This window comes from Myotis lucifugus, unplaced genomic scaffold, assembly GCF_000147115.1.
Source record: "Myotis lucifugus unplaced genomic scaffold, Myoluc2.0 scaffold_19, whole genome shotgun sequence".
Lineage (NCBI taxonomy): Eukaryota > Metazoa > Chordata > Mammalia > Chiroptera > Vespertilionidae > Myotis > Myotis lucifugus.
In genome coordinates, this window is record NW_005871067.1 from 9,355,367 (window position 1) to 9,376,060 (window position 20,694).

Here is a 20,694-nt window from a genome sequence, read left to right on the forward strand (position 1 = left end):
CTGATACTTTTTTCCACTAAAAAGAGTTTTTATGATTAATGTATGTTAAATCACACATTAAGTATATAGATATTAAGAAAATGATGCAGAGAGAAACAGATTCTCTTTGTTTGTAAAGCATAGACACATTCTGTATTTTATAAGCTCTCTAATTCATATACAGTAGTCTCATTAGAACAACTCATTGTAGAGTGAAATTTGGTATAAAAATAACTTGGCCCAAAAGTTTAAAACAGACTTCTTGTAGTGATGCTTCACTGATTACTATATTTAGTGACAGAGACCCCCTACCACCCCCCAGGATTGCATGGTAGTCAGGCCCTGAGCATCTTAACTACTAAAATAACAAGTCAATTGAGAATACTTGTCTTAACAGTCTACATAAATTGAACCCAGTGCTAAAAAGTATCAAGTCCATGAACTATTTGAAGCTGCTTAACCCAGATATTCCTATACAAGCTATAAGATAACCAAAGAAGTAGCTAATCATCTGTCAAAAGGCAAAGCAAAAGAAAACTGGATAATTAAGAAATTATTAATATTTATTTGATGAGCGAACTCTTGAGCTATATATTTATCAAAGTCCTTTGGGGGATTGTTGAGTGGTAGGTGATATTTGTAAATTACCCAATGGAAGGAGACTATACACTACTCTAGCAATTTATCAAGCTTTTTCATCTCATGGCACATATAAACTAATACTAAAATTATGCAGCCCACCAAAAAAATTTATTTTTTGCCATTCTGACAAAAAATAAGTATAATTTAGATTTATTCCTACTGGATGGTTATTGTTGTGTTGGCTGTTATTTTTTTATTTGATAATCTAAAGGAAAAGAGGTTAGTGCCCATGACTAAATAGTCAGACATTTAATGTTTTTAAAATTCTTGCAGCCCACCAGTGTGCTTGCCCCAACACACTGGTTGAAAATCTATTCTTTAAAAAGACTTTGAATGTGAAGAGACTGCCCAAAAGAAGAGAGGCAAGTATTAGATACTTTTTACCTCTCTCCCAGTACCACTGTAGCTTCTTTTTCTTTCAAGCAAGAGATGTTTGGTGTGTTCACAGACACCAGACAAATGCGCCTCTATGACCTGGAGAAAGATTGGTCTTCTAATTATCTTCATTCCACCAGGATGTCCACTGTGGCCAGGTTATGGCTGCAAGTGAAAGGGGATTTCAGGCAACACTGAAAGGTTAGTTTTCAGGTATGGCTCTTTCCCCACTGACCTTACTTTTGCTTGCAATACATTTACTAGCTTTTCAAAGATTGGTGATAAAACTGCTGACATTTTTCATTTCAAACCAAGATTTTTGCTATTTGCTGAAAGCACATTTTTCAGAAAGGCAATGGGAGGCTTGCCAAGTAAGTTCATTCAATCAAGTTCTTTGGTTTTTAACACACTAAACAGTGTTATAAATTATATTTTTAGGTACAGAGAGGACCACAATGCATCAGTTATTCAACTAGAGATGCCAAAGAATGATACTTTCCTTTTGGATATAAGAAGAATATGATGGATGATGCTGGACACCACCAAGAACTCTGGAGTGACAGTTGCAGAGATTTCCAGGGTTTAGAGCAGATGCTGATTAGAAAGTAATATAATGTCCTATGGCCAATTGAAATTCTGGACATGGTCATGTGATTATGCTACTCTGAGGTTTAAACTAATGTACTATTATCATCTGTTAAAATGTTTTTTTTATTCTATAAAGTATGTATAATAAGCACTTTGGTTAAACATATGATGTTAAGAAACACCACTTTCTTCTTTCAGATAACGATGTTTCTCATTATCACTTGTGGGTTCAATACTGAAAACACCTAGGCTCAGTTCTTAGGGAAGATTGTCTTGTAAATGTGAATCTAACTCTATGGCACTTCTTTGCTGTCAAAATGTCACCAACCCTCTCATTTTCTACAAATATTGAGCACCAATTAGGTATATGATCATGCAAGAACTCTACTATTTCTCACTTTCTACCAAAACAGAGCAGTCTCTCTTCAACAATTCCCTTTAGACTTAACATATTCTTCAGTTTAGTTAAAAATTAAATAAGGAAATTAAACAAGGAGGGTCTGATGAGGATGAGAAACAATTCAAATTCAAATTAGTGATTTACTTTCCCTTTATTTTTCCTTCTATTCCCTCCCAAGTAGTATAAAAGGTGATCTGTGGGTTGAGTTACCCTTGGTCATAATTCTATGCTGTCTTCACTTACTAGAAAACTTGTCATAATAAACAATGTGCATTATTTTCTCAGACTACCAATTACAATATTTCTAGTAATAAAATGTTATACAACCAATGTGATACTTGCACCTTCAAAGTTCATACAATAGATGCCTCTGAAATGGCTCAGAGAGTCTATCAGCACCTTTGAATAAATTCATCTCCATTGTGTAGCTAAAATGCCTAAAATGAGAAGTACATTCTTTGCTGTCCACTTATAGCTCTGGGTATATGTGAATACATTGTTGCTGCTTTCTGGGCAAGAGGAAAAAATGTGGTCTGTGGTCTGAATTTTTCCTTTGATGTATAACAGAGTAGACAGAATTCAAATCAAAGTTTATTAGCACAGTCAGGTCCTCTAAGCAGCTTCGTCACAGAAGTTCCCAATTCTCTGCCATGTATAGAAGCATTTGGATTTCTGTTCTTTTAAGTCTGAGGCACTTGAGGAAAATGTTGAATTGCACCCATGGCCATCAAACCTCTGAGCTATCGCTGTGGTAGCTATGTGGGGACATCATGGGCTCGCTGCTGCCTGAGCCCTTTGGAGCATCCTTCCTCCTGGCACTCCTCTTGCTCTTGCATATCACTGCTGCAATGGCAATGAGGCCAAGAGTGAGTAATCCCACTGCGATGCCTCCCATGACCATGACCAGGCTGACCTCAGAGATGGGACTGTTGCGCTCCCAGGGGAGGATGCTGTCAGGAGGAACTCTTCCTTTGGGGTCCTGCTTCTTGTTGGTTCGGTCCAGGGAAATGTGCTGGATGTTTGTTCCCCGGCTGTTTTTAGCCCCAATTGCCCATACCAGTGGGGGTGTGCTCCTGATCTTCCTCTTCTTCCTGCTCTTGGTAGTTGGCTGGGGCTTTCCTGGACTCACTATAGAGTGGTACTGGTACTCCACACTTCTTTTGCCAATGCCCCTGTTGGAGTTGTCTTTTGATCTTACTGTGTAGATCGTGTGTATGTACCATTCTCGGCCCAGAGCGACCTAAAAAACACAACACTGTTTGTTAGAAAATTGTAACTATGCCAACTTAATTCATGACTATTTGCAAGAGAAATTATGGCTGTAATAATAAATGCTAATTTAATTTAGTGTGCAAAATTAATATACTTACTATTGCTGCATGTGTAGTATGTGCAAGGTTTTCTGTAACACTCTAAATTATTTTTTCAACAATTAAGGGAGCATGTGCCGGTAAATATTTGGTAATCTATAACTTGTAGTCATAGGATGTCAGAACTGTAAAGAACCTTAGATATCAGTCTAACTTACTAAGAATACATAGCAGTTAAGTAACTTGCCCAATGTTACTCAACTAGTAAGTGGAAGAGGCAGGACTAGAACTCAGATCTTTTGGACCTCTTTTCTAGTATGTTCTGCTGCATATTTACATATAAGACTATAGAAAAGTTTTCTGCTTTTCCAGAACTTGATAAGAAGGGTTTTCTGATGGTCCTTTGAAGCCTTTAGGATTTAGAAGAGGTCAAATGCTTCCAGAGTTAACAGTAATAACAGAAACAAAAATATATACTTCTACTTCAGAATAACAAAATGTGTTTCCTTAAGATTCTCTCTTTAGTTTGGATAAGGATAACACATTTCTCTGACCCATTCTGTCTGAACAATTTTTAGTAAATATCCTAAAAGTCCCAAGGATTCAAAATGTGAACACATCTCTGAATTTGTCTTACTTATCTGCTCAGTGTAGTTATGGTCACCTGTGTCTGTTTTTACTGTCTATCTCTAGGTTATAATTCTTTATCTTGGTTTATAAAGTTTTTGAGAGTAGAGATTTATGTGCTGTGCACATTGTTTGTCTGAGTCCAGCAGTTCACACAAAAATGGCCATGAAAAGTCAACAGAAAGAAAATTTTGCATAAGGAAAGCAGAGTTCCCACCCATCAGACTTAGATTTATTCTGGGCTGAATAAGGATCTTTATTAAAAATTGACTTAAAAAATAATAATACATTAATAAAAATAATAATTGCTAGTGTTAATTAAATGCTCACCCATGTGTGCAGTATGGTTGATTGTGGTTTACATGCCTTACTCAATGTTCACACAAACCAAATGACATATTATTATTACTGTATTTACAAATGAGACATCTGAGGCATTTAAATATTAAGTAACTTGCATGTGGTTACATAGCTATTGTAAGAGAACTTGGTATTGGCCCACCTGAAAGAGTGGTGTTGAGTCCACTTTGAATCCATCGGATCCAGGCTGATTCACTAAAAGAGTAGCTTCAGGGTCATCTGCTGCCAGTTTGGCATTAAACAGAATATTTCCAAAACTGGTGGCTTGTGTCTCTGGCTGAGCTTTGTCCTTTAAGAAATAAGAAAAATAAGGATTGCTGTAGAAAATGACAAATCATGCAAGCTTAGAATGTTTTCCTATTAATTTTGTACAAGTACAAATTACCATTTAATGTCACAATTTAGTTTCATTTGAAAAGATGTTATTATATTAAAACATAAGACAAAAATGCTTAACTTTGAATATGTACCTAGTTCATTGTTTGGGTCAAAGCACTTACTCTAATGAAAAAAATGTAGTTTTGGCAGAGACTGCACCATCTTGAAGGGGAGAGCGGCTGTGATTGGAAGCCCAGCCTTACATTCAACCAGGGAGACCTCATATACCTCCCAGGACCCTACAATAGAATGCCCAGGGACCAGCTGCCTCAGCTGCGAACCGATGAACACCGGGACCCCAGCCTCCCCGACCACAGGTACTTAAAAAGTCTGTCCAGTGGGAGACAAAGCGGCGCTGAATATGTGGATGGGCCCTGCACCTTCTCAGAGAGCAGATAAAAGGAACAGCTGAATCAAACAACACCCACCCAGAATTGGTGAATTAGACACAGCTGGTGAGGCAATCCATGGACAGAAAGGTCAGATATCACCTAGAGCAGTGGTTCTCAACCTTCCTAATGCCGCGACCCTTTAATACAGTTCCTCATGTTGTGGTGACCCCCAGCCATAAAATTATTTTTGTTGCTACTTCATAACTGTAATTTTGCTACTGTTATGAATCGTAATGTAAATATCTGATATGCAGGATGTATTTTCATTGTTACAAATTGAACATAATTAAAGCATAGTGATTAATCACAAAAACAATATGTAATTATATTTGTGTTTTCCGATGGTCTTAGGCAACCCCTGTGAAAGGGTTGTTCAACCCCCAAAGGGGTCGGGACCCACAGGTTGAGAACCGCTGGCCTAGAGAAAGGTGAGATCTGGGATCCAGGCTGGAGGGAGAAATGTACATGTACGTAGTGGGGACTAGAATCTCAGAAGAAGACTGTGCCCCACAAAATCTGCAGCCGTTGGGGTCAGTGTAGCCCTTGAATGTGGAAGGGGGTCCACAGGGCTGCTGGCAGAAGGGGATTCTAGATATTAGCCCACAGTTGGGCTGGGCCCAGAAAGGCAGCCTGAAGTTCTATACTGGCTGCACAGCGCCAGGGGGAAAAGAGTTTGCGCGCTTCCTTTGGCTTTTTTCCTTTTTAACTCCTTGCTTTGCTTGCTAAGTCCAATACATAGGATCTTCCAATTAAAAATACTCACTGAGACTGCAGGAGAAAGTTGTTTTTGTGGAAACTGGGGATCAGAGTGGGGAGAGACAAACAGGAAACCAGCTCTGGGGCAGTCTGTCCCTCCAACCCAGTATTAAGTGCGGCAGGGAAAGAAAAATCTAAACACTAAGTAGAGGGGCCTTTTAGCCCCGGATATCAATACAGAAACACTGCCACCGAGGGGTTGTATCAGAAACTGACTCTTGTGTAAATACAACTGAAGGCAGGCTGAGAAACAAAGGGAGCAGAGAGATCCCGCCTGCTTAACACTCCGGTGTGGGGTGAATTTCCCGCCAAAATATAAGATGGCTCTGTCTTTTGGTTTTGTTCCATCCACCAAAAGGGTGGATTACAAACAAATATTTGGTAATACGCAGTTACAATCGGCCCGAGTTTACACGTTTCCCGCACTCCACCGCAAATCTATATGAACCGAGTTAAAGACGGCTCCCGCGGAGTACGCGCAATTCACGCGAGCCGACTTAACTCGTTTCCCGCACTCCAAGTGTTAAAAACAGGGTTGTGGCTTATGACATAGAGGAGCCACGGTTCTGGCACAAGAACAGCTCTATAGACCAATGGAACAGAACAGAGAACCCAAAATCAACCCAAGCCATTATGCTTAATTAATATTTGACAAAGGAGGCAAGACAAGACAGTCTCTTCAATAAATGGTGCTGGGAAATTTGGTCAGATACACGCAAAAAAAAAAAAAATGAAACTAGATCACAACTTACACCATATACAAAAACAAACTCCAAATGGCTAAAGGACTTAAATGTAAGATGGGAAACCATAAAAATCCTACAAGACTCCATAGGCAGCAAAATAGCAGACATATGTCGTAGCAATATCTTTATAGACACAGCTCCTAAGGCAATGGAGATTAAGGAGAAAATAAACAAATGGGACTACATCAAAATAAAAACTTCTTCCCAGCAAAATAAACCATCAACAAAACAACAAGAAAACCCATTGCATGAGAGAACATATTTGCCAATGATATTTCTGATAAGGGTTTAATCTCCACAATTTTCAGAGCACTCATACAACTTAACCAAAGGAAGATAAACGATCCAATCAAAAAAATGGGCAAAGGATCTAAATAGACACTTTGAAAGAGGACATACAGAAGGTCCAGAGACATATGAAAACATGCTCAAAGTCAGTAATCATCTGAGAGATGCAAATCAAAATGACAATGAGGTACCACCTGTTAGAATGGCTATCATCAACAAATCAACAAACAACCAGTGCTGGCGAGGATGTGGAGAAAAAGAAACCCTCCTGCACTGCTGGTGGGAATGCAGACTGGTGCAGCCACTATGGAAGACAGTATGGAGTTTCTTCAAAAAGTCAAAAATGGAACTCCCATTTGACCCAGTGATCCCACTTCTAGGAGTATATACCAAGAAACCAGAAACACCAATAAGAAAGGATATATGCACCCCTATGTTCATAGCAGCACAATTTACAATAGGTAAGATTTCGAAATAGCCCAAGTGCCCATCAGCAGATGAGTGGATTAAAAAACTGGTACATCTACACAATGAAATACTATGCCGCTATAAAAAAGAAGAAACTTTACCATTTGCAACAGCATGGATGGAACTGGAGAGCATTATGCTAAGCAAAAGAAGCCAGTAGGAGAAAGATAAATGTCACATGATCTCACTCATATGTGGGATATAATGATCAACATAATTTGAAGAACAAGAATGGATTTAGAGACAAATGGTAGGGGGTGGTTAGAGGGCAACCAAAGGACTTGTATGCATGCATATTAGCATAAGCAATGGACACAGGCACTGGTGTGGTGGGGGCTTGCCGGGTGAGAATGTCTGGGGGGATGTGTCAATTGGGGGAAAAGGAGACATATGTAAAACTTTAGACAATAAAAATAAATAAATAAATAAACAAACAAACAAATAAATAAATAAAGTCATTTTAATTATAGTTGATATTCAACATTATATTAGTTTCAAGTGTACAGCAGAATGGTTAGATCTATATATATAAAAGCCTAAGTGACAGAACAACCAGTTGACCGGTTGCTATGACGCGCACTGACCACCAGGGAACAGATGCTCAATGTAGGAGCTTCCACCTGGTAGTCAGTGTGCTCCCACAGCCAACCTCCTGTGGCCCTTTCCCCTGGCCAGCCAACCTCCTGTGGCCTTCCCCGCCCCGGGCAGGCTAACCTCCCATGGCCCCTCTTCCCGGCCAAGCTCCCATGGCCCTGATTGGCCCCGATCGCTAGCCAAACCGAGGGACCCACCTGTGGATGAATTTGTGCACTGGGCCTTTAGTATTTATATAACTTACAAAGTGATTTCCCCCATAAGTGTAGTACCCACCTGACAATAATACTGTAATATTATTGACTATGTTCCCTATGCTGTATATTATATCCCTCTGACTATTTTGTAACTGCCAATTGGCACATCTTGATCCCCTCACTTTTTCACCCAGCCCCTCAACTGCCCTTCCATCTGGCAACTATCAGTTTGTATTCTGTGTGTATGAGTTTTTCTATTTCTCCACATCCTCACCAACACTTGTTAGTTGATTTATTGATGATAGCCATTCTGACAAGTGTGAGGCAGTGTCTCATTGTGGTTTTAATTTTAATTTCTCTGATAATTAGTGACTTTGATCATATTTTCATATATCTAATGGCCATTTGTAAGTCCTCTTTGCAGAAGTATCTATTCAGATCCTCTGGCCATTTAAAATATTTTTATTTAAGTAACGTTGGTATACAATATTATATTCATTATGTTAGTTTCAGGTGTACAATATAGTGATTCAACTTTTCTATACCTTAAAATATGATCACCCCACTAATTCTGGCCTGTAAAGTTTCTTTTGAAAATTCAGCTGACGGCCTTATGGGAGCTACTTTTCTCTTGCTGCTTTTAAGATTCTTTTAGTCTTTAATCTTTGCATTTTAATTATGGTGTGCCCTATGTGGGTTATTTTGCTTGGGACTCTCTGCTCTTTCTGAACTTGTATGCCTATTTAATTTGCTAGGTTAAAGCTTTCCATTATTATTTCTTCAGATTTATTTCAATCCCTTGCTCTTCTGGTACTTCTCTGATGCAAACGTTAGTACACTTTATGTTGTCCCAGAGGCTCCTAAAACTATCCTCGTTTTTTTCTTTTTCTGTTCCAATTGAGTGTTTTCCACTATCTTTTTTCTCATATTGCTAATTTGATCTTCTGCTTCTTCTAATCTGCTATTGATTCTATCTACATTTCAGTTATATTCTTTATTTCTGACTGGTTCTTTTTTATGATTTCCATCTTATATAAGTTTTCACTGAGTTCATTATTCTTTCCTAAGTTCATTGAGCATCCTTATAATTAGTGTTTTGAATTTTGTATTTAGTAGTTTGCTAGTCTCCATTTTTTTTCTGAATTTTTGCCCTATTCTTTCATTTGGGAAATGTTTCTTTGTCTCTTTTCAGCTGCTTTCCCTGTGTTTGTTTCTATGTATTAGGTAAATGTGCTATGTCTCCCATTCTTGGCAGAGTGTCCTTATGCAGTAGGTGTCCTGTGGCACAGTCAGCCTGGTCACCTGAGCTGGGTGCTTCAGGGTCTCTCTTTTGTGAGTTGTGTATGCTCTCCTATTGTAATTGAGTTTTGATTGCTATTGGCACATCAGTGGGTCAGATAGACCCTCAGGCTGACTGGCTGTAGGACTAGCCATGAATACAGTGGATGAATTGTTGTGCAGGGGTTTACCCCACAGAATGAGATTCGCATTAGCAGGGCTCTGGTGACTGTCTAGTACACCCTTTCTGTATGTCATTTGTGGAGTTAATTGGGTTGTGCTCTGGTACGACATGAAGTTAGCTACTGTGTTGGTTCTGGGAACTCTTGGGAGGGGCTCTGGTACAGGCCAACATCAGCCATTTTCTGTGGCCAGTGCAGGCCACCTGGTAGGAGTTACAAAATGATCTGTAATTTGTTGCTGCCAGTCCTATGTGTGGGGGCACCTGGGAGCGGCTATGTTGTGAACTGAGGCTGGCTGCCACTAGTACTGTGCTTGGGGCTATTTAATAAGTGGTATAAGACATGCCCAGGCTAGCCTCTGCTTTTAGGAGTTTGTAAGACATGCCCAGGCTAGCCTCTGCTTTTAGGAGTTTGTGGATCTTTGACAGATTTTAGGAACATTTGAAAAAGGTTCAATTCAGGTGTGTCAGTTGGGTAGGGTCTCAAGGAATCACCAGGGTGGGGCAAGAAGTGTTAGCAGGTTACTAGAGACTCAGATTTGGTTCCACCCTGAACCTGATGGCTGTGTGGATTAAGGGCTTAACAAAGGTACAATGATGCCTGCCAGCATTTCAGTCTTGAACAGATTTGCTTCTCTACCCCTTGCCGTGAAGCTACACAATTCCCGTATGTCCCTGAGTCCCTGGTGATTTTTGATCTACTGTTTCTTCACTGGAGTGTAGCATGAGTGTCAGCAAGTGAGTCTGTGCTCAGGACCTTTAAGAGGATACCTTAAGAGGGTCGGTCTACAGCAATCCTCTGTCTCACCTGGAAGGAAACCCTGCTGATTTTCATAGCCATATGTCATGGGGACTTCGACTGTCAAAACTGGGGGGTCTGGGCTGGTGACCCCAGTGTGGGGATAGCATCCCTTGCTCCTCTGGGGGAACCTGTACAACCAAGGTATCCTTCCCTATTCTTAACAGCCACTCATGGGTGTGGGATCAGCCCATTTTGCTTTTCCATCCTTCCTATGAGTCTCAATGTGGCTTCTTCTTAGTTATAGTAGTTTTTTAAGCTAGTCTTCAGGTGGTTCTCAAGGGTGGTTGTTCTATAATTTAGTTTTAATTTTGATGTGGTTATGGGAGGAGGTAAGTACAGCATTCATTTACTTTATCTTGACTGAAGTCCACACTTACCACAATTTTAAATCTATATAAGAGTGAAGTAGAATCAGCTAAGCAGCCATATTCTGCATTCTTTGGACTGTACTTGGGAACATAGCCATCAGCTCCAGTGCACAGAAACACCTTCTCAATACTGCAGTAAAAGGAATCACCTAGATTCTGGACAGGATCTACCATAACACGACCATAAATAATATCACCTGAAACAGAGATGCAAAAATGTTATTTCTATTATGTAACACTGCAAACAATTTGTGACACTAATGACACCAGAGAGAATTTCCTTCTCTTCTTAGTATGGCATCAAATGCAGAAGACCTTTTAGTATTAGCTTCAGGATCTATTTTACTCCTATGCCTTATATATGACCACTTTGCAGAATGACCACAAGTGACTGAATATGTATTGGCCTTCACATATTTAGCCAGTAGTGGAATAATCTCAAGTCTTGGCCTATAACTTGACCTCTTAGTTTACATAAATAAGTTAGTTGGTACAATGCAGATTAGTACTTTATAGAATAGCACTAAAAACATCAATAAAAAGCTGAATTAACTTTATCTGATTGTGAAAGAGGGTTTAAGGAAATTCCCTGGTATTCAAGTATCTATTTCACAGTCATTACTGAACTCTTATCACATGTTCTAGATATTTGGCAAGAAAATCACAATGCTGGCCCATGAGGCATTTACAACTTCATGTAGCTGCAATATTTGAGTTTGTAAAACTTGAAAATACATTCAAGAAAAAAAAATCCACTTAGGTAAGGAAAAAACAGATTAATTCCCAAAAATTAAAATCATTCAGTAACATAAACCCAATTCCAGTGACACCCCCCTCTCCCAGCCCTACCACAGTGATAAAGACTCAATTATATTCTCAAAACCATAGAAGAGGTTACAATTTTTCTCCTAAACACAATTCTAATAAAGCAAAGCACAACAGATATAATGTATAACATACAGAGCAGGCCCCTCATTTGTAAAGTGATACCTTCTGCAAAAGCAACATCACTCTCATGCCCAAATCCCATGGATCCATCAGACAACCAGAGACTCTTCTTGGAGAGTAGGTACATTTGGGTGTTCAAGCTAAACTCAGCCGCCACTGGATCACTGACCTAAAACGAAGTGTAAAAGCCCTATTATATGTTGTTGATTATTCTGATGGTACACAAACATATTATTCACAGATACACACATTTACTGTACACTGATATGTAAAATACTAAACATAGTATTGTAATTTTCAGGTCCAACCAAATAAATTTAGGGAATTGTAATATTGGTTTTGTCCTTTTTGAGAAGGCTAAACTATCGAGGTTAATTCATTTTTTGAATGAGACTAAATAGCTTTGCTTGAGCCCATTTCCATAGGTTTATTGGGGTATATAAGGGACTTGTAAACATCATGGTCAGTGGCAGGCAAACATTTAGTATTGATTCTTAGACAAAAAGTGCCTTCACATTTCTTCTAATATATGGCAATTAGGTACTTTGAGGTGGCATGAACTACAGAATATTTATTCTTAAAGGTTAAGAACAAGATAAAGAAATGCAGAAGAACAAGGGAAAATTCTCAAATCTCTAAGGCAGCAAACTCCAGGAAGAGATAATTAAAAATTAACCCTTGCATACTCTTAGATTATGGATTTTATATATTGAACTAACAACTGATAAAAGGCAATTCTCTTCCTACTTCCTATATGTCTGACTTCCTTTTTTCCCCCTAGGATACAGGAATTAAAATCACTGTGTGAATTTTTTTAACTGATAAAAGTAAACCAAACAAATAACATAGTGGGATTCTACAAGTCACAGGAAAATAATCCTATGAGACATACCTGCTGGAATCGGATGTCAAGATCAAAGGTGACAGGTTCTCTGGGGTTGCAGGTGACAGGCAGGTGATACTTCTGATGCAATAGGGTGGTGCATGGCAGCAGTTTTATAGTATAGGTTCCTGAGTAGTCACGTACCTTTGAGGAAAAGAGAAGGTACTTAAAAATCTGAGGTGCAATCAGAGGTAACAGAAAAGGAAAATGAAGTAAGAGCCTTAGTCACTTACTGCAAAATCAGAGACAAAGCTCCATTGCTGGACTGGCTGGTTATAGGTTGGTTCACTCCTTATTAGGTGCAGGGAAAAAGTCAGTTCTGGATGATCAGCTGACATAATCATTGATCTTGTGAAGGATCCTAGAAAAGTGCCAATAACAATAATGCCATGGTGGTTTAAAGGGTACATAACAGTTTAGAGTTTTCAAGTATTTTAGAATACATTATTTGCTTTTATTCTTATAACGAGCCTACAAAATAGCAGGGTTCATATTCTCATTTTGCAGATAGAGAAACTGTGTAACTCTCCCAAGATCACACAGCTAGGTTTTGTACCTTCTGATTCTTAATTCAGTGCTTTTTCCCACTGTATAATTCTGTCAAAAGATACTTGTGCAGAAATGCTCAAATAGTTCAAGGCTAGTTTCAAGAGAGGCAAAACAGTACAACAAAGCCTCATGTGAGTGCATTTATTGTGCACCAAAACTATTAGCTGAACTTCCCAGTCTATTAGCATCCACATAGCTGGGCAAACCCAACTTACATATGGAATCAAATTGTAATTAGATTGGCTGCAATCATGTCTAAACAAAGATTCAATTTATTAGAAAGGTAGACATGTGGATGGGGATTGTAAAGGCTAGGAAATCCTTATTTTCCAGAACTGTCAATTACAATAAGATAAATGATTTTTTTTTTTTTGTTCTGTACTTCTTGTAGTTCAATATCATAAAAATAATATGCCGAAACCGGTTTGGCTCAGTGGATAGAGCGTCGGCCTGCGGACTGAAAGGTCCCAGGTTCGATTCCAGTCAAGGGCATGTACCTGGGTTGCGGGCACATCCCCAGTGGGAGATGTGCAGGAGGCAGCTGGTCGATGTTTCTCTCTCATCGATGTTTCTAACTCTCTATCTCTCTCCCTTCCTCTCTGTAAAAAATCAATAAAATATATTAAAAAAAAATAAATGAACACTTTTTTTATTCCTTAATTTTCAGCCCTATTTTCTCCTTTGTTTAGAGCTCCCACCTAGAAAAAGAAGGACATAGAAGAAAGTGAGTGAATTATTTTCCACTACCAATCTGGCATCACTTGGCATACCATGAAAATATGCAAATCATTTTAGTAATATGGAGAGTCAAATGAAAATTTTTTTTAACTTTGAGCCCAGCTCACAGCATCTCTAACAGGACCTTGGATGGAGGCTCAGCCCTAATAAAGATGGTCTCTTAAACAAAGGAGTAAAAAAATACAAAACATCCACAGAAATCGAACTGTGACGTCCTGGTTCATAGGTCGACCCTCGACCCCTGAGCCACGTCGGCCGGGCATTTAAGTATTTTTTAAAAGAGCGAAATTCTCCAGTGTTGCAGAAAATGGTATCCCAACGTGATTTCAGTCCAGCAAAAACAGCATTTGACACTATGCTGCCTTTTCTCCCAGTTCAAGATACACATGGGAGAAAACCATTTCCCTTCTTAAAAAAACACAAAACCAAACCAAACCCCTTTCTCCTTCCTGTTCAACTTCCACTGCTTATTCCTAGAAACACCCAGAGAACAATATAAACTAGGCCCGGCCTACTTCTCCTGGCCTCTGCCAGTCCGAAGGCTCACAGCAGGAATTGTTCCTTAGGAATTTTCTCCTCTGCTACAATCAGGAAACTGACCCCTAATTTCTGGGAACTGGCAAAAATAAAAAAACTCCCATTTCCTTCCAGGAGGGGCCTGAGGGCTCTGTAAAGGATCAAAGGGCAGTGCACCTGGCCCATGTGCGAAGGGGGCCTTTCTATATAAAAACACTCAACACCTTATAACCTAATGTTTAACCTACAGGTAAAAGCGAGCAGCAGCTAACTGAGATACTAAAAAGGTGCTTATCTCCCCATCTTCAACCATAAAGGAAACAGAGCGGAGGAGAGTCTAGAGAATTTGACCTCTCCTTTCCCAAAACTTCGACGTGTCTTCTAAGCCAAAGCCAAGTTCCTGAGACAGACCCGTGGTCACCGGGTACAGTTTCTGCTGGATAACGCTGCCGCTCCTGGGCAGCCTGGCACATGGCCCCTTTACGGAAAGGTTCTCCCTGGTGTGCATAGTGCTTAAGGATCACTAGGGAAGTTATTTTCTCAATTCGACTTCGTCACTGACAAATACTTCAACAGCAGCTTCTAGAAACTGCCCGGAGGACCCCCTCCCTCATCCCCCGTCCCCTCCCCCAGTTCAGGGTCACAGATCGTTCCAGTTGATGGGCTCCTTGCCAGACTTTTGCAGCAGCTCGTTGGTTTCAGAGAAATGTTTGCACCCAAAGAACCCTCTGTACACCGACAATGAGGAGGGATGGGCGGTCTGCAGCACGTGGTGGCGCTTCCTATCGATGGCACTGCCCTTCTTCTGAGCATAAGAGCCCCAGAGCAAGAAGATGAGGCCACTCGAGTTCTGATTTAGCCAGGACACAACCGCATCGGTGAATTGCTCCCAACCTCTCTCCTTATGAGAATTGGCCTGATGCGCCCGGACTGGTCCGGTCCGTGAGGACAGCGTTGAGTAGGAGAACACCTTGCTTGGCCCACCCAGATAAATCTCCATGGCCAGGATGAACAAAACCATCTATGTCTGTAGACAGCTCTTTATAAATGTTTTCCAAACTGGGCGGAGGCGGGACAGGTCTTTGCACACTAAAGCAGAGCCCATGAGCTTGATTGGGTCCATGATATGGATCCTGTCCCAGGATGACAACCTTCACATCTCTTATGTTGCACATTTGGGACCACGTGAAGACTTGGTGTGGGGGTGGGTAAACAGTGTAACGTCTTCTTTCTTCTGCAACAAATCCCATTAGCTTAATAAAATACGGCTTCCCGAACTCTCCGCTCAGGTGCTTCTTCCAGCTCTCCCCGAAGCCCACCGGCACGTTGCGAGCCGCGAGTCTCAGCAGGGCCGCGGCCTTGTTCTTCTGGATGCGGACCAACTGCTCGGGGCTCAGCGGGCCGAGGGCGGTGTGCCCGGCTCCTCCTGCTCCGCCCGGGCCTTCTTGGCGGGGTGACCGCTGCATCCCCGCTCTCCTCAGCTACGGCCGCCACGCCGTCCCCGGGCCGGCTCGGGGCTGCGGGCACGTCGCTTCCTGGCTGGGCTCGGGGAGAAGAAGGAGTAGAGCGTCTTCTGGCCGATCATCCCGAAGCCGCCCGGGGCCCTGCGAGGCTGGCGCCAAGCCGCGCGCGCATCATGAAAATTTTTTTAATGAAATGTCCTTTATATTAAAAAAAAGCTTTGACATGGGACTTTAGTGACTGCTACCTTATTGATATTCAAATCACAGTCCATCAGTTAGTAAAATTACATAGCCAATAATTAAAGGTAACATGTCTGAAACTTAAGTACAACAGTGAAGTGATACTTCTGGCTCAATTATAAAGGTTTCTTACATACCTATAAAACAGTTATGAAAAGAGAAGTCCTTTCTGAACAAATAAATTATAATTCATTTATTTTTGTACAGTGGAATTGAAGTAGAAAAGGAGATTGTTGTTGCTATGCTCTTTAAGGAAAATTTTATTTAAATAAACTCAATAGAGTTTTCTTTTACATTTACTTTAATCATTTTGTATTTTCTCTAAAAGTCTACATAGATAATGATGATTTTGTAGATAATGAGATGTAGCCAAAAAATTATCAAGCCTTCATGTAGATAATTGCATCCATGCAATTAATTTGAAATTAAGGACTTCAAAGCCCACAAGGAAGCATGGAAATATGTGTGAATATGGAAAAGTCTACCCTTGTGGTATTGGGAGTGGCTATTAATGAGTAATGGGGCTTACCAGGATGTGACAGCACAAACAAGCCATGGAATTTAGCTTCTGTCTTGAAGTTCACAACCAAGCACCCCTCTTCACCAATGCGCATGCTAGCTGGATACAGAGAACCTACAATGGGGTAGCATACAAGAGTAGCAATATTGATGATCAGGCATGCTAATGTACAGGATTTCTTCCAAAAATGAGTTCAGATTCACTTCATCTTTTTAAAAAAATATGTTTTTATTGATTTCAGAGAGAGGAAGAGAGAGGGAGAGAGAGAGAGAAACACTGATGAGGGAGAGACATCAATCTGCTGCCTCCTGCATACCCCATATTGAGGATCAAGCCCACACTTGGGCATGTGCCCCAACCAGGAATTGAACCGAAGACCTCCTGGTGCATGGAATGACACTCAACCAACTGAATCACACTGGCCAGATAGATTTACCTCATCTTTAAGCATTCTAGCCAAAGGGTTAACACCCTTTGAGTGATAGGAGAGGCAGAAGAGAAAACATGGAATTAAAATATGTCAAATAATCTAGAATAATTGTTCAGGATGAACATATTACCTCACACATGGCTTTCAGGTAATTTTAATTTATTTAAGACAGAAGATTTTGAGATGTATTATCAACAGTATTTTCCCTTTGGCTCATAAAAAGTAATTCAGGCATGAGGCTCAGACATACATGGAACTAGAACAGTGGTATGTGCTTAAAGAGAAATAGCACTAATTCTACTAATAGATTAATTAGCTTTATGCTTATGGATTTTGAATTATGATTCTGACATGGAGATTGAGACAAAATTTTGTAGATGCTTATGGGCCCAATAATTATTGGCACTTACCACATTATTCCAAACATTCTGCTAAAGTATCAAAGAATAATAGAATTTATAATAATAAAAGCATAATATGCAAATCAACCAAACAACCGTCTGGATGTCCTTCCGGATGACCTTCCAGACGAAACTGGGGCTGCAGCCTCAGGATTGAGGCAGCCGCCACGGCAGCTAGGGAGGGATCGAGGCAGCTGCCGCAGCTGTGAAGGCCTACTCTTGCACAAATTTCGTGCATCGGGCCTCTAGTTTACAAATAAAAAGAATATTGGAAGTCTAGTCTACCTTTCAGAAGAAACTGAGTGCCATACAGGTTAAGCAATATGTTCAAGATCACACCATTGATTAGCTGTAGAGCCAAAATTAGAACCCAGGACTTTAAAATGCAACTCCCATTTTCAGAAACAAAAATGTGTAACTTTCTTCTCTTGAGTTAATTCTTTATTTTCAATTGATACTACCTCTTTTTTGATACATTCATTTTTCTGGAATCTAGGGACATATACAGATTGTGTTGTGTAACATATAAATAATTAATCACCTAAAATGGACTATGAGAGTTAAATGTCCATGAAATATAGATATTACATTTAACAGTCACATATTACACAAAACTTGAGGCACTGATAAGATTTATTTAAAATAAAGTATTTTCATGATAAAAATAAAATTATCAGAAAATGTTGACTATAAAAATAAATTCACTAAAAGTTGGCTTTTATGACTTTTAGCTGCTATAAAAAGTCCTCTAAAGTAATTCAAATCGGTACATTTTCCCACCTTTGAGTTCAGCTTCTGGTGGGCTGCCAATTCCATCATTCCACAAGATGGCAGTGTCATACACGAAAGTTAGACGAAGTTCTGACTTCAAGTCAAAATGCTGCCAACCTCCTACTCCAACAGGGGAATGGTACACGTAGGAAACATACAGAGGGACTCGAAGAGTCACATACGACTGCACTAGGTTTAAGACCTAAAACGATGAAATTATATTTATCAACACAATTCAGCATTGTTAACTAAATAAGCTTAATTTTGTACAAGCCATTTTCTCCTTTCACTAACTGAAGATTTTGAATAATTATTGAGGAAAAGAAATAACAGCATTTACAACACTTAATTTTAAAGCAATTAAATAGTTGTTACTATACTACCTTCCTTAAAGGATATGTAGCAGAAATCCTTAAGATAAATAGCATTATCTTTAGCATACTACACTTACACAGTCCTTTTAGTTTTATAGCAGCTTTAAGATACAGTTCATATACCATATAATTCACCAACTTAACGTGAACAAATCAATGGTATTTAATATATTCATGGAGTTATGCAACTTTCCCCATTAATCAATTTTGGAATATTTTCATCACCTTCAATAGGAATTCCATACCCATTTAGCAATCAATCCCTTAATTTCTCCTTTCCTCCGCAGTCCCTGGTAACCCCTAGCTTACTTTTAGTCTGTATGTATTTGCCTATTCTGGACATTTTACATAAATGGAATCATACAATATGTGGTCTTTTGTGATAGCTTCTTTCACTTAGCATACTGTTTTTAATGTGAATCCATGTTGTAGCATGTTTCAATACTTTTATTACTGAATAGCATACTACTGTATGAATATATCATATTTTATTAATCCATTCATCAGTTAATGGGCATTTGGACATTTTCTAGTTTTGGACTATTATGAATAATACTGTTATAAGATACTTTTTAATTATTATATAGATAAAGAGGAAATAAAGCAGGAAAGATCTGGAAGCAAATATAATTAGTTGAAGTGAAGTATCTTGCTTAAAATTTATACTTTCCCCTTTAGGTATTTTGCAGGTGGATTGGGGGTCAGGGAGAATAAACCAGTATTTGTTTACTGAGCACAACATTTTAGACATTGTGTTACGCTCACAATAAAAGTTATTCAATATTTTAACTCTTTCCTATAATTATATTTATATGTATTTGTGAATGGGTGGATAGATGATGAATAGAAAAAGAGAGAGAGGAAAATTAAGACAGAGAAATAAAGCCAATTTCCCACAAAATTTTTTAAGCCTATGAATGACGTTGCCAATATTAAAACCCAGCATTTGGCCCATGCATTTTCTGCTCTATCATACTTCATTGCATTCCAAACAAAGCTGATGGCAGTCTTAAGATCACCTAACATATTCGCAGATGACATGTTATTGTACATTGAAAACCCTAAAGAATCCATGAAAAAACTACTAGATTTAATAAATGAATTCAGTAATGTAGCAGGATACAAAATTAACACCTGGAAATCTATGGCTTTTTTATACACCAACTAGTGGCCTGGCGCACGAATTTGGGCACATTGAAAGTGAATTAATTAGAAGAAATATTTTAATATTGCTATTTTCCCTGCCCCCCAATTGCCGTCCCCTCCTTCTGCCCGCTGGCACCTGCCTTGGCTGTCCTGGCGCCACCTGCTTGCTAGCCCCGCCCCCCACCGACTGGTCCTTCTACTGTTTGAACAATTTGCATATTACCCCTTTATTATCCTATATAATAAAGAGGCAATATGCAAATTGACCATCACTCCAACACACAAGATGGCTGCCCCCATGTGAACACAAGATAGCCAGCAGGGGAGGGCAGTTGGGGGATACCCAGGCCTGCAGGGGAGGACAATTGGGGGGGGATGCAGGCCTGCAGGGGAGGGCAGTTTGGGGGGACCCAGGCCTGCAAGGGAGGGAAGTTGGAGGGACCAGGCTGGCAAGGGAGGGCAGTTAGGGGTGACCAGGCCTGCAGGGGAGGGCAGATAGGGGGTCCAGGCAGGCAGGGGAGCAGTTAGGCATTGATCAGGCTGGCAGAGGAGTGGTTATGGGGTGATCAGGCTGGCAGGCAGCAGTGATTAGGGGCAATCAGGCAGGCAGGCAGGCGAGTGGTTGGGAGCCAGCAGTCCTGGATTGTGAGAGGGATGTTCGACAGGCAGTCAGACATCCCTCGAGGGGTCCCAGATTGGAGAGGGTGCAGGCTGGGTTGAGGGACACACACACTCCCCCTCCCCCCTCCCCGTGCACAAATTTCGTGCATTGGGCCTCTAGTATAGGATAATGAACTCACAGAAAGAGAAACAACAAAAACACTCCCATTTACCATTGCAACAAAAAAATTAAGATACCTATGAAAAAACATTTGTTATTAGTTGATTTATTGATGATAGTCATTTTTACAGGTGTGAGGTGATATTTCATTTGGTTTTAATTTGCATTTCCCTGATGATTAATAAGGTTGAGCACTTTTTCATAT

At 39.9% G+C, this 20,694-nt stretch overlaps 1 protein-coding gene and 1 pseudogene across 1 annotated transcript in view; both read right to left on the reverse strand.

The window, feature by feature from the left end:
* Positions 1-926: 926 nt before the first annotated feature.
* The window catches only part of FREM2 (FRAS1 related extracellular matrix protein 2), a 381,530-nt gene continuing 361,762 nt past the window's right edge, over positions 927-20,694 (reverse strand). Inside the window, 8 exon segments of the mRNA XM_014453017.2 lie at positions 927-3,224; positions 4,424-4,570; positions 10,739-10,926; positions 11,720-11,846; positions 12,570-12,704; positions 12,794-12,921; positions 16,596-16,700; positions 18,198-18,390. Coding sequence (XP_014308503.1) covers positions 2,712-3,224; positions 4,424-4,570; positions 10,739-10,926; positions 11,720-11,846; positions 12,570-12,704; positions 12,794-12,921; positions 16,596-16,700; positions 18,198-18,390 — 1,536 coding nt within the window. The 3' untranslated portion in view covers positions 927-2,711.
* Positions 14,586-15,948, reverse strand: LOC102429771 (annotated as a pseudogene).